Raw genomic sequence first — 14,450 nt, forward strand, 5'->3', positions numbered from 1 at the left:
AGTCCATTAAGAGACACCCTGTACTGCGCATCTAATCTTCCTGTCTTGTGATGTCCTAAACTGCAGACTGCAACATCTTTCAGCTGTTTGGGTTCGTCCCAATCTGTCTGTCCATCTGTCCATCCCTCCAGCTGCACTTTCTTGAGTGTGTGAGTGAAACCCAGGAAACTTCTCACAACTCCGTTTGGCCAAGGAGGAGGCTTACAGAGGTGGGGACAGATCCCTGTACAAGCAGGCCAGAACCACACTGACAAAGGAGATCAGAGTGGCTAAAAGAAGCTACACTGAGAAAGCTGAAAAACAGGTTTTCGGCCAACCACCCTGCACCCTGTGGCGGCAGTGTAGCATAGTGGTTAAGGAGCAGGACTTGTAACCGAAAGGTTGCCGGTTCGATCCCCGCTGGGACACTGCTGTACCCTTGGGCAAGGTACTTAACCCACAGTTGCCTCAGTAAATATCCAGCTGTATAAATGGATAACATTGTAAAGAACTGTAACCTATGTAAGTCGCTTTGGATAAAAGCGTCTGCTAAAATGAATAAATGTAAATGTAAATGCATCAGTGTGGAGAGACCTGCAAGACATCACAAACTACCGAAGACCACCCCCCCCCCCCCCCCCCCTCCGCTGAGGCAAACAAAGACCTGGCTGACGACCTGAATGTCTTCTACTGCAGGTTTGAGAGGGACAAATTCACACCCCTCACCCCCTCCAGCCCAACGACAATAGCCCCCATCACACCTCATCAGATCAACCCCCCTAACCCCCCCCAGACTGCACTCAAGATATGTGAAGAGGATGTGAGCCGGCTCTTCCAGAGACAGAAAACCAGGAAAGCACCGGGTCCAGATGACGTCTCCCCCTCCTGTCTTAAAGCCTGTGCTCACCAACTGGCTCCAGTCTTCACACACATCTTCAACAGATCCCTGGAGCTGTGTGAAGTCCCCTCCTGCTTCAAATGCTCCACCATCATCCCGGTCCCCAAGAAACCCTCCATCACAGGACTGAATGACTACAGCCCTGTCACTCTGACGTCTGTGGTCATGAAGTCCTTTGAACGACTGGTGTTGGTCCACCTGAAGAACGTCACAGGACACCTGCTGGACCCCCTGCAGTTTGACTACCGTGCATACAGGTCAGTGGATGATGCAGTCAATATGGGACTGCACTATCTCCTGCAACACCTTGACTGCCCAGGGACATACGCAAGGATCTTTTTTGTGGACTTCAGCTCGGTGTTCAACACCATCATTCCAGAAATCCACTCCTCCAAACTCTCCCAGCTCACTGTATCCCCCGCCATCTGTCAGTGGATCACCAGCTTCCTGACAGGCAAGAAACAGCAGGTGAGGCTGGGGGAAGTCACTTCTGCTATACGGACAGTCAGCACTGGCGCTCCCCAAGGATGTGTCCTCTCCCTACTGCTCTTCTCCCTCTACACCAACGGCTGCACCTCCAAGGACCCAACTGTTAAACTCCTTAAGTTTGCAGACGACACCATGGTCATTGGACTTATCCAAGACGGCGACGCATCTGCATATTGACGGGAGGTCGAATGGCTAGTGCTCTGGTGCAGTCAGAACAACTTGGAGCTGAACACGCTCAAGACTGTGGAGATGACAGTGGACTTCAGGAGACACCCCTCACCACTGCTCCCCCTCACAATATCCAACAGCCCTGTGTCAACTGTAGCGACCTTCAAGTTTCTGGGAACTACCATTTCCCAAGACCTGAAGTGGGAGCCCACCATCAGCTCCATCCTCAAAAAGGCCCAGCAAAGGATGTACTTTCTGTGGCAACTGAGGAAGTATGGTCTGCCACAGGAGCTGTTGAGCCAATTCTACACTGCAGTCATTGAATCCGGCCTGTGCACATCCATCATGGTCTGGTTCAGAGCAGCGACAAATCAGGACAGAAGCAGACTGCAGTGGAGAGTAAGGACAGCAGAAAAAATCATTGGTGCTCCCCTGCCCACCCTCCAGGACTTGTACTCTTCAAGAACCAGGAAACGGGCAGGGAAAATCATTACCGATTCCTCACACCCTGGACACAACCTTTTTCAACTCCTCCCCTCCAGCAAGCGCTACAGGACCCTGTACACCAAAACCACCAGATACAGGAGCAGTTTCTTTCCTCATACCATCACCCTAATAAATAGCTGAGCAGTATCATCTGCTATGCCATTATTGTTGCTTACACCACCACACTTGCACTTTATGTATATTTTTCTGTCTTGTATATTATCTGTATTTTGCCGTATATTGTGTATTTTGTATTTGTATATTGTATATTGTACATGTGTATATTGTGTTTTGTGTATTTGTATATTGTGTATTTGCATTTTGTCTGTAAATAAGATGTACATTGTCTCTGTATATTGTCTCTGTATATTCTATATATTGTCTGTACTACTGAGAGACACCAACGGCCAGAACCAAATTCCTTCTGTGTGCTAACATACTTGGCCAATAAATCTGATTCTAATTCTGATTCTGAAGGACTGTTTGACTGCAAGTAATGGGGAACACAACACAGTCCAAAATCTGCTGGGTCCCATTGACCCACCGGTGGGTCAGACAGGTTTAATATTAGTATTAGTAATATTAGTATTAATATCTCAGCGACTGCACAAGCTACAGTGTTGGTTCAAGTATCCTCTGAATCTGTCATTTCCACTGATTACGGATATCTTCGAATTTCACCGCTAGTCCAAACCAAACCGGAGATATAAAAGTTGTAGACGCCCCCCCCCGCCCCCCCCCCCAAAATAAACAAACTACATGACTTACATTTGATAGCATGTAGCTCAGTGGTATCTCAACCGATTCTAACCAATCAATGCTTGCCTGATAGATCTGTTTGCGTAGATTGCAACGATATCTGTGGTTCCTCGCTAGTCCCAACCAATCCTGAGTAAATGCGCTTAGTGTTGCACCCCCCCCCCCCCAAAATCACCAAATGCGTCTGGCACACAATATGTTTAATCCAGCAGTGTACTGCAGTGGTTAGTGAGATTTACAAGAGACTTTGCATAAACATTCAAGAGATATTGAACTTTGAATTTATGAAGTTTTTTTCAAAGATCCATGACTCAATAACTTTTTATTCCAGATAATGTCCTCTTTTTTCAATCGGCGTGACTAATTTTTTACTGTTTGAGGCCTTGTCCTAGGCTGGTAGTCTTTCTTAGAGTTGAACAAGAGGGCTCATTGTGTAGCCCTGGGTCTCCTGAAAACAATGATATGCAGTATTAGTGTATGAGTTGGACAGATAGGGTTGTACAGGCACACAAGTAAAAGTAGCAAAAATGGGGCAAAATACCCCTGGGACCCAAAGGGTTAATTTCTGCTTCCCTCTGCATTTCCTACCAAGATGGCTTCTCTGGTCACCTTCCTCAGGCTCCCAACAGATCCCTCACACCCTCCTTCTCACCTACTTAATGCTGTGGCTATTCATGCTCAGAGTATTATTTATACTATAAAGGCCAAAGATATTTTGGAAAAAGGTGTTTGAAATGATTTTAACAGCATTTAACATTCACTGGGGTCACAGGATTGTCATTCATAAGACTGCATGCTTGTGTTTTCTCTGTATCATTATCTTCTGTGTCTGTACCTTTTGCTATCACTAGAGCCTTGTGCATTAGGGTCATCTTGTGGCTTTTACTTCCTGTTGACTTCTCACCTACTGAATGCTGTACTCATTCATGCTCAGATTATTATTTATATAATGCGATGACAATGTACAGCAGGAGAAGACTGTCTCACTATACAGGCCAAAGACATTTTGAAAAAAAGGGCTTTGAAATTATTTTTAATAGTATTTAACATTCACTGGGGTCATACGATTGTCACTCATAAGACTGCACACTTGTCTGTATGTGACTACCTTTTGTTATCTCTAGAGCTTTGTGCATTCGCGTCATCTTGTGGCTTTCACTTCCTGTTGACTTCTCTTGGCTGTTAAGTCTGGTTGTCGACAGCTTTGTGATGTGTTACGTGTGCTACGTGTCTGTGGTGGAGGTGTTCTCTCTGTCTAAGTACATCCATATGTGTGTTTTCTTATGCTTGAATGCTACAGTATATTTGCAAGATTATCTCACACTTCCCACATTGCTAGCGTTGAGACCTTTGGCTGACATCTGCAAATGGATGTCAACCCACCATCTAAAACTGAACCTCAGAAAAACAGAACTGCTCTTCATCCCAGCCGGCCCTTCCCCCCTGCTTGAACTCTCCATCACCGTCGATGGCACCACAATACCATCCTCTCAGTCAGCAAAGAGCTTGGGCGTCATCCTCGACAGCAACCTGGACTTCAAGGAGTACATTGCTCGCACGTCACGGGCCTGCCGATTCCTCCTCCACAACATCAGGAGGATTTGTCCGTTCCTGACAACATACGCGACGCAGCTCCTTATCCAGGCCACAGTTCTCCCTCGACTGGACTACTGCAACGCTCTCCTTGCAGGCCTCCCAGCATGCACCACCCAGCCTCTCCAGCTCATCCAGAACGCAGCTGCCTGACTAATCTTCAACCTCCCCAAATTCTCCCATGTTACTCCCCTGCTTAAATCCCTCCACTGGCTTCCTGTCGCTGCCAGGATCAGATTCAAGACCCTGACCCTCGCCTTCTCTGCAATCAACAGGACAGCCCCTACCTACCTCCAAGAACTCATCCAGCCCTACACACCAGCCCGACCCCTGCGCTCAGCAGCAACTGGATGCCTCGCTCCTTGCATGGTCAAGGCAGGAGGTGCTCATTCTGCCAGACATCGGCGTTTCACCTACATCGCTCCCCAGTGGTGGGACGAACTCCCTGTCCTGCTACGGACAGCTCCTTCACCCCATTCCTTCAGACAGGGCCTGAAGACGCACCTCTTCAGACTCTACCTGGACTGCCCCAGCACACAATTGCTGCCCCCCCCCCCCCCCCCAATCAGTGCTGTCGTAAATTGCTGTGCTTTTTAAATTGTTTCTTGTTGCCGCCTTTACCCTGACATTCATTGTGCTGTTTAAAAGTTGTTGAAGTTTGCTGTTTGAAGGTGTATCGTATTAGTTGCCCTATACACTGTAGTTGTACAAATCTGATAGTACTGTGTCCTCAAACAGACCTTGCTCTCAGCTGAGTACTGTCTGATTGTGGAACTGTACACATCCTGTCCCCGTACTGTCGCTATAGTTACTGTATGCACTTTTGTAAGTCGCTTTGGATAAAAGCGTCTGCTAAATAAATAAATGTAAATGTAATGTAAATGTGGATATGACGTGTTAGTTGAGATGACATAGGGGGAAATAGGCAAGGAAATTCCCATAAATGGTAAGGATCAAGTGGAAAGAAGCTATTTAGTTAGCATTAACTAAGTAGCACTAATATGTCAACCAGCACATTACACTATTAAGTAAATAAAACTGACTCAGATTAAGTGCAGTCCTCATCAAAGGAAATGTTTCAGTAGCTACCCAACTATAGTCACGCTGTCACCATGTCATAAATCAACAGGCAAGCTATCCCCACTTACATTTGGTGTGTGTATCTAAATGAAATATCACGATAGTAACATTGGCTAAATTCGATCTGCTAGGAGACACAGGTTTAATTTCATTGTGTTCAATGCAGGTCGAAGTCACTTATAACTATACACTTTCAGATTGAATCAGGGGAAACAAAAATTGTAAAACCAGGGGCCGATCATGATAAAACTGGAATATGATTCCCTAACTCTGGATAAAGGCAGTCAAATGACTTCTGAGTTTTCCTGTGCATTTTGTCTGTTGAAGCATGGTAAAATGCTAATCACAGGTGGGTGGGGCTGCAGGAGCTTGTGCAACATGTTATACTGCATTCACTCCATTGCCCTGTACCTATAGAACTTCTACTTTCTAGTAGACAGAAACCAAGGCTTCTTTCGTCGTCAGGCACATATGAGTGGTACCAGAGAAATGTATCTATGGAATTGGCCATTCCATACTCTACACTCATTCTATATACAAGATTCTAAAAGACCAACATGAGCATCTTCAACACCAACATGAACAATAAACATATCCATGCATCTAGAATTCTCCTTTGAAGAATCAGCTGCTTGCACAGATATGACTCTTCTACGACTGTACATTAAACTATGATTTTCTTCTCTTTCGGCCAGACAGGTTTCACACAGCTGAGAAAAGTTTGTTCTGTCGTCTGATTGTTTATGTAAATATTCTAATGCTTTTGAACACTGGTGTTGAGAACTATGTTGTTCTACAGATTATGGAGCTACATCTCCATCTGATCAACTGAGGATTGTGTTGGTGGGTAAGACTGGATCAGGAAAGAGTGCAACAGGAAACAGCATCCTGGGGAAAGTGGAGTTTAAAGCAGGAAGTCAATAACAAAGAAATGTGAGAGACAGATTGCAGAGCGTGAAGGAAGGAGCATTGCTGTGATTGACACCCCAGGAGTCTTTGACACATCAGTGACTGAAGAGGAGGTGAGAAGTGAAATAGAGAGATATTTCCTCTCATCTGTCCCAGGACCACATGTGTTTCTGCTGGTCTAAAATCGGCCCAAAGTCTACCGAGAGCAAATTCGCCAATATTTGATGGTGTCTCACTGGCTTGAAGTGCAACCATCAAAAACCTTGGTGTCATGATTGATCCTGAGCTCTCTTTTGACATACATATAAAAAACACCTCCAGGACTGCTTTCTTTCATTTGAGGAATATTGCCAAAATCAGGAAAATTCTATCAATACACAATGCTGAAAAGCTAATCCATACATTTGTTACATCCAGATTGGACTACTGTAATGCCCTCTTGTCAGGATGTGCATATGCCTCCCTAAAGCCCCTTCAGTTGGTTCAAAATGCAGCTGCTTGTATTCTAACCAGAACAAAGTGCTTTGAGCACATCACCCCAGTATTAGCTTCTCTCCTTTGGCTACCTATCAAATACTGCATTGATTTCAAAATACTTCTTCTTACGTTTAAAGATTTAAATGGGCTTGCCCCTCCCTACCTTAAGGACCTTCTTCGCCCATATTCTCCAAAACGAACTCTACGTTCCCAAAGCGCAGGACTTCTCATTGTTCCAAGAGTGGGTAAAAGCAGCGTTTCTCAAACCTCTCCTGGAGGACCCCTCATCCTGCATGTTTTAGATCTTCCCCTGCTCCAACACAGCTGATTTAAATGATCAGTTTGTTATTAAGCAGCTTCAGAAGTTCATAACGAGTTGATCATTTGAATCAGCTGTGTTGGAGCAGGGAGAGATCTAAAACATGCAGGCTGTAGCGGAGCGAGTGGGGGAAAGGGTGCAGCTGCCCCGGCCCACGGTGCTTCCAATCTGCCTGACTGAACATGCATTTTTGTTGTTTAGTTGAATATTTTGAATAAAGTTTGTTTGTGTGTCTTGATTGCGGCAAAAAATAAAAAGTCAGACTGAGGGCGTAATGGTTTCCACCGACCCCGAGCTAAGTTTCTCGCCACAATATTTATTTTGAATGAGCAGAGTTGAATAGAGTAGAGCTACAGAAAACTTTATTCGCTGTCCAGTATCATTGTGTAAGTGTACAAACAGGAAAATTACGTCCTCTGTTCGAGTCCCAAAGTATAGGAACTAGGCGATCGCCAGCTGTCTTATTTCCCATCGCCGTCACTGCTGACAGAGCCGCGGTATTTAATAATGGTCTCACGCAATGAGGTGTGCTGAAATAGCACACCTCGTTATGGGCCCACTACAGGTCCTCGCCCCCTTTGCAATGAGCCATCGGCTCCGCCCCTGCATGCAGGACAAGGGGTCCTCCAGGAGAGGTTTGAGAAACGCTGGGTAGAGCCTTTTCGCACCGAGCCCCTCTTTTGAGGAACTATTTACCCACCGAAGTTCAGGGAGCACACTCTCCGCTTTCAAGTCTAGGCTAAAAACTTATCTTTATTCCAACTTCTTTATTTGAGGGACACGGCACGATGCTGACTGATTGCAGAGTCTCTGGTGGACTAAGTGGTCATTGCTGTCCCTACATCATGGCCTGGGTACTCTGTGTTCAGTTGATCCGGCTGTGGTCTGGTGTTGATTGCCTTAGGGTCACCCTCATGATCGTGCTGGCCCCTTGCCTCTCGTCCCCTAGGTATGCTGCCATAGTGCTTATCTGCTGGGATTTTTCCTTATTACGCACATACATCCCTCTTCCCCCCTCTGTTCCTCCCTTTGCCTTTATGTTTCCATTCCTGCACTTAACATCCACTAGTCACTGTTCTCTGTTTGTTTCCTATCCCTGCTCTGGGCTCCTGCCTGGGGCTGTAGCCCAAGCGTCACATCCTGGCCTGGCCCAGTGCCGGCCAGAAACAGACGGGCTCCCCCTCTCAGCCGGGCTCTGCTCAAGGTTTCTTCCTGTTAATTAGGGAGTTTTTCCTTGCCACTATTGCCTTAGTCTTGCTCTCAGGCCTGGGAACAATGTAAAGCTGCTTTGTGACACCTTGTGTTGCAAAAAGCGCTATACAAATAAAAATAAAATTGAAAAGTGGTCATCAGGCTGGGGATATGCACACAGGAGGAGAGGAATGCAATGCAGTGGATCCAGGAGAAGTTTGGAGAGGAATCAGCAAGGTACACAATGCTGCTGTTTACAGGTGGAGACCAGCTGGAACAACCAGTGGAGGATTTTATAAAGCAAAACTTTGTACTGAACTTTGTAGTCTGACACCTTTGAATACTATGTCTTCAAGACAAAAAACAATATCATTTGGGTTATACTAATGAGATGTATGAGGAACCTCACAGAAAGATCAGAGGAAGAGAGAAGGGAGAAGGGAGAAGAGAAGGAAGGTAGAGGTGAGAAAGAGGCAGGAGGAGAAGAGAAGGATTAGGGAAGAGATGGAGAGATCAGGGAAAAGACAGAGAGAGATCAGAGAATATCTACAGAGAAAGGTCAGGGAAGAGCTTGAGAGAGAAATTAGAAAATATCTACAAAGAGTAGTAAGAGAAAAGGATAAGAGAAAAAGGAAGGAGGATGAGAGACAGAGGCAAGAGCAAAAGATTAGGAAAGAGATTAAAGAAAATGGAGCGAGAAGAGAGAGAGATTAAGGAAGAAAGAGACATAAGAGAGGGAAATTATAGAAATGGAGAGGCAGAGAGAGGAAGAATGGGAGAGAGTGAAAAAAGATGAGAGAGAAGAATAGGAAAAGGTTTGCAGCAGCAGAAATAGGAGCAGCAGTAGGAACAGCAGCAGCAGCAGCAGCTGGAGCAGTTGCTTTAGCAACAGTAGACATTACAGCAGCATTTGGATAGCAGCAGTAGCTGCACCTTTACTGGGAGTAGGAGTATTGATAGCAGGTGGTTATGCAATATATTTAGGAGTTAAACTGTGTAGGTCCTACGTTGCACACTTGGCAAGTGGTTCAATCTCAGTTATCTTATTTCTTGACAAGGACTAAGACCCCACAGCAGCAGAATAAATTTCACCAGATTAATATAATTGTGACGGACCCGCCCTGAGCAGTAACGTAGCCCTTTGAAGGTGGTCGTGGCCACAAGAAACAAGGACAGAGTGAGGGTACAAAATAGCAGGGTTTTATTAAAGCTTGTACAACTGATAAACAATGGAAACCCAAATAAACCAAAGTGGATCAAATGAAAAAAGGCAAAAAATAAAGAAAAAAAAGTTAAAAGAAGTAGAGATAACAAAAAAGTCAAAGTCCTTGCCGGTCAAAGCCTCCACAAAAAATTATTACAGAGGCCTGAAATCATCAATAAAGAACTCAATCAAAAGGGAAAAGTACATTTTTAACCATATCTGCTCTTGCACAATCAAGAGCAACATCAATATCAGCAGAGCATAACCCAGGACAATACACATCACGCCTGACTCTGAACAACACTGACCTTCATTAGACAAACACACCATAAAAATCAATGGGGCACCATAAAACACACAATGGAGGGGGGGGTACAAATATAACAAATAACACAAACACCCACAAGACATGTCCTGGAATGAACCATACACTTTAACTAGTATTATAAAAATGCAGAACCCATTAGTCACCACTAAACATATTCATAAAAGAAGAGAGCACATTTTAAAGAACACAGCTCGGCCGTAGCTGCTTCCTCGACCCCCGTGGCCAAGAACAGTAGGTTTGCTCGGCCCTCCCCATAGAAACCAGATAAATTTATCTCGTTTCCAGCCAGCACTCCTTTTGATGCTGGACTCACCTGCAACAATATCACTCAAAAGAGGTAACCAACATTTCCTTTTATACTTAATGTGTGTATATATATATATATATATATGTGTGTGTGTGTATGTGTAATATAATATAATATAGAATGGCATCTTACAATAAGGACATCTGCTAAGCAAATATGTAATATTAACATGATGGTAGATGTATTTTATGCAGTCATTTTACAAACATCCAGATTACTTTACTATAGTAAGACATAAAACATTCTGATTAATGGTTTTGTGTTGCTGCCAACTGGCTTATATTTGCATTATTTAGCATTTTACAGTTATATTTGCATTTGTTTTGATGCAGCTTACTACTTTTTTTTTTTTTTAGAAAGTAGAGAGAAAGATTAGCTGGCTTGCTCTTCAGGTTAGCTGTTAGTGCTATCAGTACCAGTGGGGGTATAGTCAATATGGCAAATGATTTATACATAGTTTAAGGTCCAGTCAAGTAAAAAATAAATAAATACATAAATAAACAAATAAATAAAATAATAGTATCTCGGGCTGTGCGATATGACCAAAATCTCATATCCCGATATAGGTCATTTCATATCCCACTAACGATACATATCACGATATAGCACATTTTCTGTAAATTCAATAAATAGTTTATATAAAATGACCAAATAGAAAGCCCTATTTCTTATTATATTTTGAATTATATACTCGACAAATAAAGGTACTTACTCATATCTGATTATTTTTCTCCTTTTATTTAGAACCTTTGTGCAAATTTTCAATTTACGCCTCGTTTCCATGCAGCTCTGTGTATTTATGCGAGTCAACCGGAATTCCATTCATTCCTATGGGAACCTCCGTGATCTCCGATGCGTTTGCGAAACTCCTCCTTACGTTTTTTTTAGGTCCAGATTTTGCCTTCGAGTGCGTTGAAAAAATTAACTTTTGCGGCGGATTTCGGAAAGACCGGTATGCACTGTGTGCCAGGAAGTTAATGGCATTGGAAAAACGAATCAGCTAACGCGCCATTTCCTTCAATTCAGTTGCTTGACTAGTGATCGAAGTTAAATAAAAGTGAGAGTTCATTAAACATATTTTAAAGAAAGAATTTGCACAATCAGGCAACCTTTTGCATCGACATAGACACTTTAACCAATAATCTTAAGGAATACAGATCATCTTTATCACTTTGATATGAAAACTCCCTTCCATTCTACCACTGTGATTTCCCTCCATTATATTGCCGCTCATTTGACATATACATAGAGGTTGCTTCACCGGTGCATTCATTCCATGATGACACCGACACGAGTGAGAGTTACGTTTTGATTCATCTCCTTCCCCTTGCGTTGAACACCAGAGGGAATATTGCATATATTATACCGAATAACGGACACCAAACAAAACTGTGTGTAAACGAGGAAACACTAGACTGGAAAAATTCTAGCTAATTTTAGCTTTGACGAAACAGCGATTTAACGTTAAAAAAAATATATAGCAAATGCTAACTGAAAACTATGAGAAGCTTAATAACGCCAATGAAAACAAAGAATCATGTAATGTAACACACGCACTACGCAGCATAAAATTAAGTTACGTGCGAAAGGGTTAAGCATGTAACAAAATATAAAATATTAATGTATTAAATAAAGGTAAATAGAAAACACTTTTCAACTATAGTTCTGTGTCACGTTCACTCTCCTTCATGTCTGTTTGTGTTGCCTTCGTGCAAATTCCTGCCTGCATTGGCGCCGTGTGGAAGAACGCAAAGTGTCGTCCAAATGACGAAAAATATAGCCGTAAAATGTGTGATTTGCGACACAACGAAATAAACGATAGAGCATAATATGAAACGATAGACGTTTTCTGTCGTCACGCGATATATATTGTCATATCACACAGCCCTAATCCCATCTCAAGATATGAACCCCTGCTCAGGCATTTTATTTTCATTTCAGTTCAAATTCATTTCAGTTTTACTTTCAATTTCAAGTCTTGTCATCATCCACTGACTGCATTAAACCACACGTTTAACTGAATTACTTCAAAAAGCTTTTCCTTCCACATCACATATTAAATATAGCTTTCCATCTGTACTTTAGATGTGTGTAGAGCTTTATGCATTCCCTTCATTTTATGGCTTTGACTTTTCCTGTTGATGTTCACACATTAACATTGAGACCCATTGTGGTTGTGATGGGTGAATTCAGACAAGACAAGTAAGGAAATTCCCATACCAGGATACGTATGTGTGTGCACTGTTCAAAATGTTGGTTTGATGTAACCTTTTGTTAATCAACATCTTTCCTATCTCGTCAAAACATATATGTAATGCAGTAGTTACTGACTGACTCTCATCTTTTGCCTGTCTTGTAACTGTGCTAACCTGCAGACTGCAGCATCTTGAAACATATCTGTCTGCCTGTGCTTTGTCTCTGTGAACCCTGAATGAAGCCCTTTGAAACTGCAGGAGATTGTAGACATACCACACTGCAGTGGTCACAGAATATACACCATACAAGGCAAAGATATTTTGAAGAAAAATCTGTTTGGGCTGTGGCATGCAATTTGAATTTATGCAGCCTTGTGTTTTCTCTCCATGTCTGTACTTTATATGTACATATATTTTCAAAAAACAAACAACCAAAAAACCACCAACACCGAACCCCTTTTAAAGAAATGAACCCTGCTTATGTCTTTTTTAACTACTCCATAAAACACACAATTTTTACATTACTGACTATATTTTTGAATATTGCTGAGTATTTGATATATTTGAAGTTTCACTGCAATGCTTCCAAATGTATTCCTACATTTTGTTTTTGAGAGCATTGCTAAGATCAGCTTTCTGTCAAGTTTTATTGTGATAAACTGGAATGTAAACCTTCAATTTATTTCAAATTTCAATTTCCGACTCAATTTCAGCTGCTCTCATTCACTGCATTAAACCACAAGTTTAACGGAATTACTTAAAAAAAACCTTTCATTCCATGTCACCTCTTAGATCCACCTAAACGCCTGAGTGCGCACCAGGTCTTTTTAGCATTGGCCCAAGGTCACCTATGTGAGGGCTGCTTACTCCTCCCAACAGCAAGAATCAGAAGCTCATGGTGCATGTTGTGGAGGAGTCCATCTTGAGACACCCCCTACTGTGCCTCTCATCTTCCTGTTTTACGATTTCCTAAACTGTAGACTGCAGTATCTTCCAGCAGCTCTGTCAGATTTTGTTTGGGTCTGTCTCAGTCTGCTGAGTTCATTAGCATTTAGCCAGGCAGAGATGCAACTGCAAGTGTATTTCTGGCTAATTCAAGTGCTTTCTCGGTTAACTGTTAATGATGCACATTCGGAACGTTAAATCTGTTTAACGGTTGTTTATTTCCTTGATTATCTAAGCATTAGTAAGGGGATTCCATTAGAAACGATGTTGGGTACTATATATAGCTTCTTTAGACCACAACCTTGCATCTATATTATTCATGGTGGCTAAGCCTGAGTTTAAACCCTGTGCATTACTGTGCTGCCCAAATCCTTAAAAAGTAAATTGGTATTCTGTCTGCAGAGTTGTTCTTACCGACACACCGGGGCGACACCACCCTACCCGGACCTCACCTATACAGTCCTTTAACCAGTCAGCAGTTTCAATATTTATATTGCAACCCCTTCCTTTGTAAACTGGCTCATCCCACATATTTTGATTGTTCTGGTAAAACAGACATATTCTATGCATCATGGAACTTTTTCTTGCATCAGGGAAGGAGCCACTTATTTCAGCAATCCTTGTGGATTTATTGAATTGACTTCCCTCACAAGCGTGGAGACAAACAGCAGCATCAAACTTTAAGTCAGCAATACTGAGTGAGTATTCTATAAATGATCATGTGCAAGTGTATCATTGCCTGATGTCTCAGTCTGTTTAGTACTTGATTTAGTGCTTATTTGAGCTATTTTTAGTTAACTGGACAATGAGTTTTTTTTCTCGTTATCAAGCAGGGAGGTTATTCAGCTTCAGTGAGTGAAGTGTCAATCATTTCGTTAACACTTCAGTCCTTTTATAACATATTTAAATACGATTTTTCTTGAATCAATCTGTTTAACTTATAATTTTGCAGCCCCATTTCTACTTGTGTTTCTGTGCTCCTCTGTTAGGAAACATAAATCATGTATTTTACCAGGAAGTGCACCAACATTATAACGTATATTTGTGAAGCACGGGTTCTTTGCTTTTATCCGCGTACAATAATGGTAGTGTTGTCGACATACATACTTTCATATTACCTAAG

At 42.6% G+C, this 14,450-nt stretch overlaps 1 protein-coding gene across 1 annotated transcript in view; it reads left to right on the forward strand.

The window, feature by feature from the left end:
• Positions 1-1,615: 1,615 nt before the first annotated feature.
• The window catches only part of LOC118787743 (GTPase IMAP family member 4-like), a 14,817-nt gene continuing 1,982 nt past the window's right edge, over positions 1,616-14,450 (forward strand). The window contains exons 1-2 of the mRNA XM_036543383.1: positions 1,616-1,882; positions 8,283-8,361. Coding sequence (XP_036399276.1) covers positions 1,616-1,882; positions 8,283-8,361 — 346 coding nt within the window. The remainder of the gene's footprint in view (positions 1,883-8,282; positions 8,362-14,450) is intronic.

This window comes from Megalops cyprinoides, chromosome 1 (genome assembly GCF_013368585.1).
Source record: "Megalops cyprinoides isolate fMegCyp1 chromosome 1, fMegCyp1.pri, whole genome shotgun sequence".
Lineage (NCBI taxonomy): Eukaryota > Metazoa > Chordata > Actinopteri > Elopiformes > Megalopidae > Megalops > Megalops cyprinoides.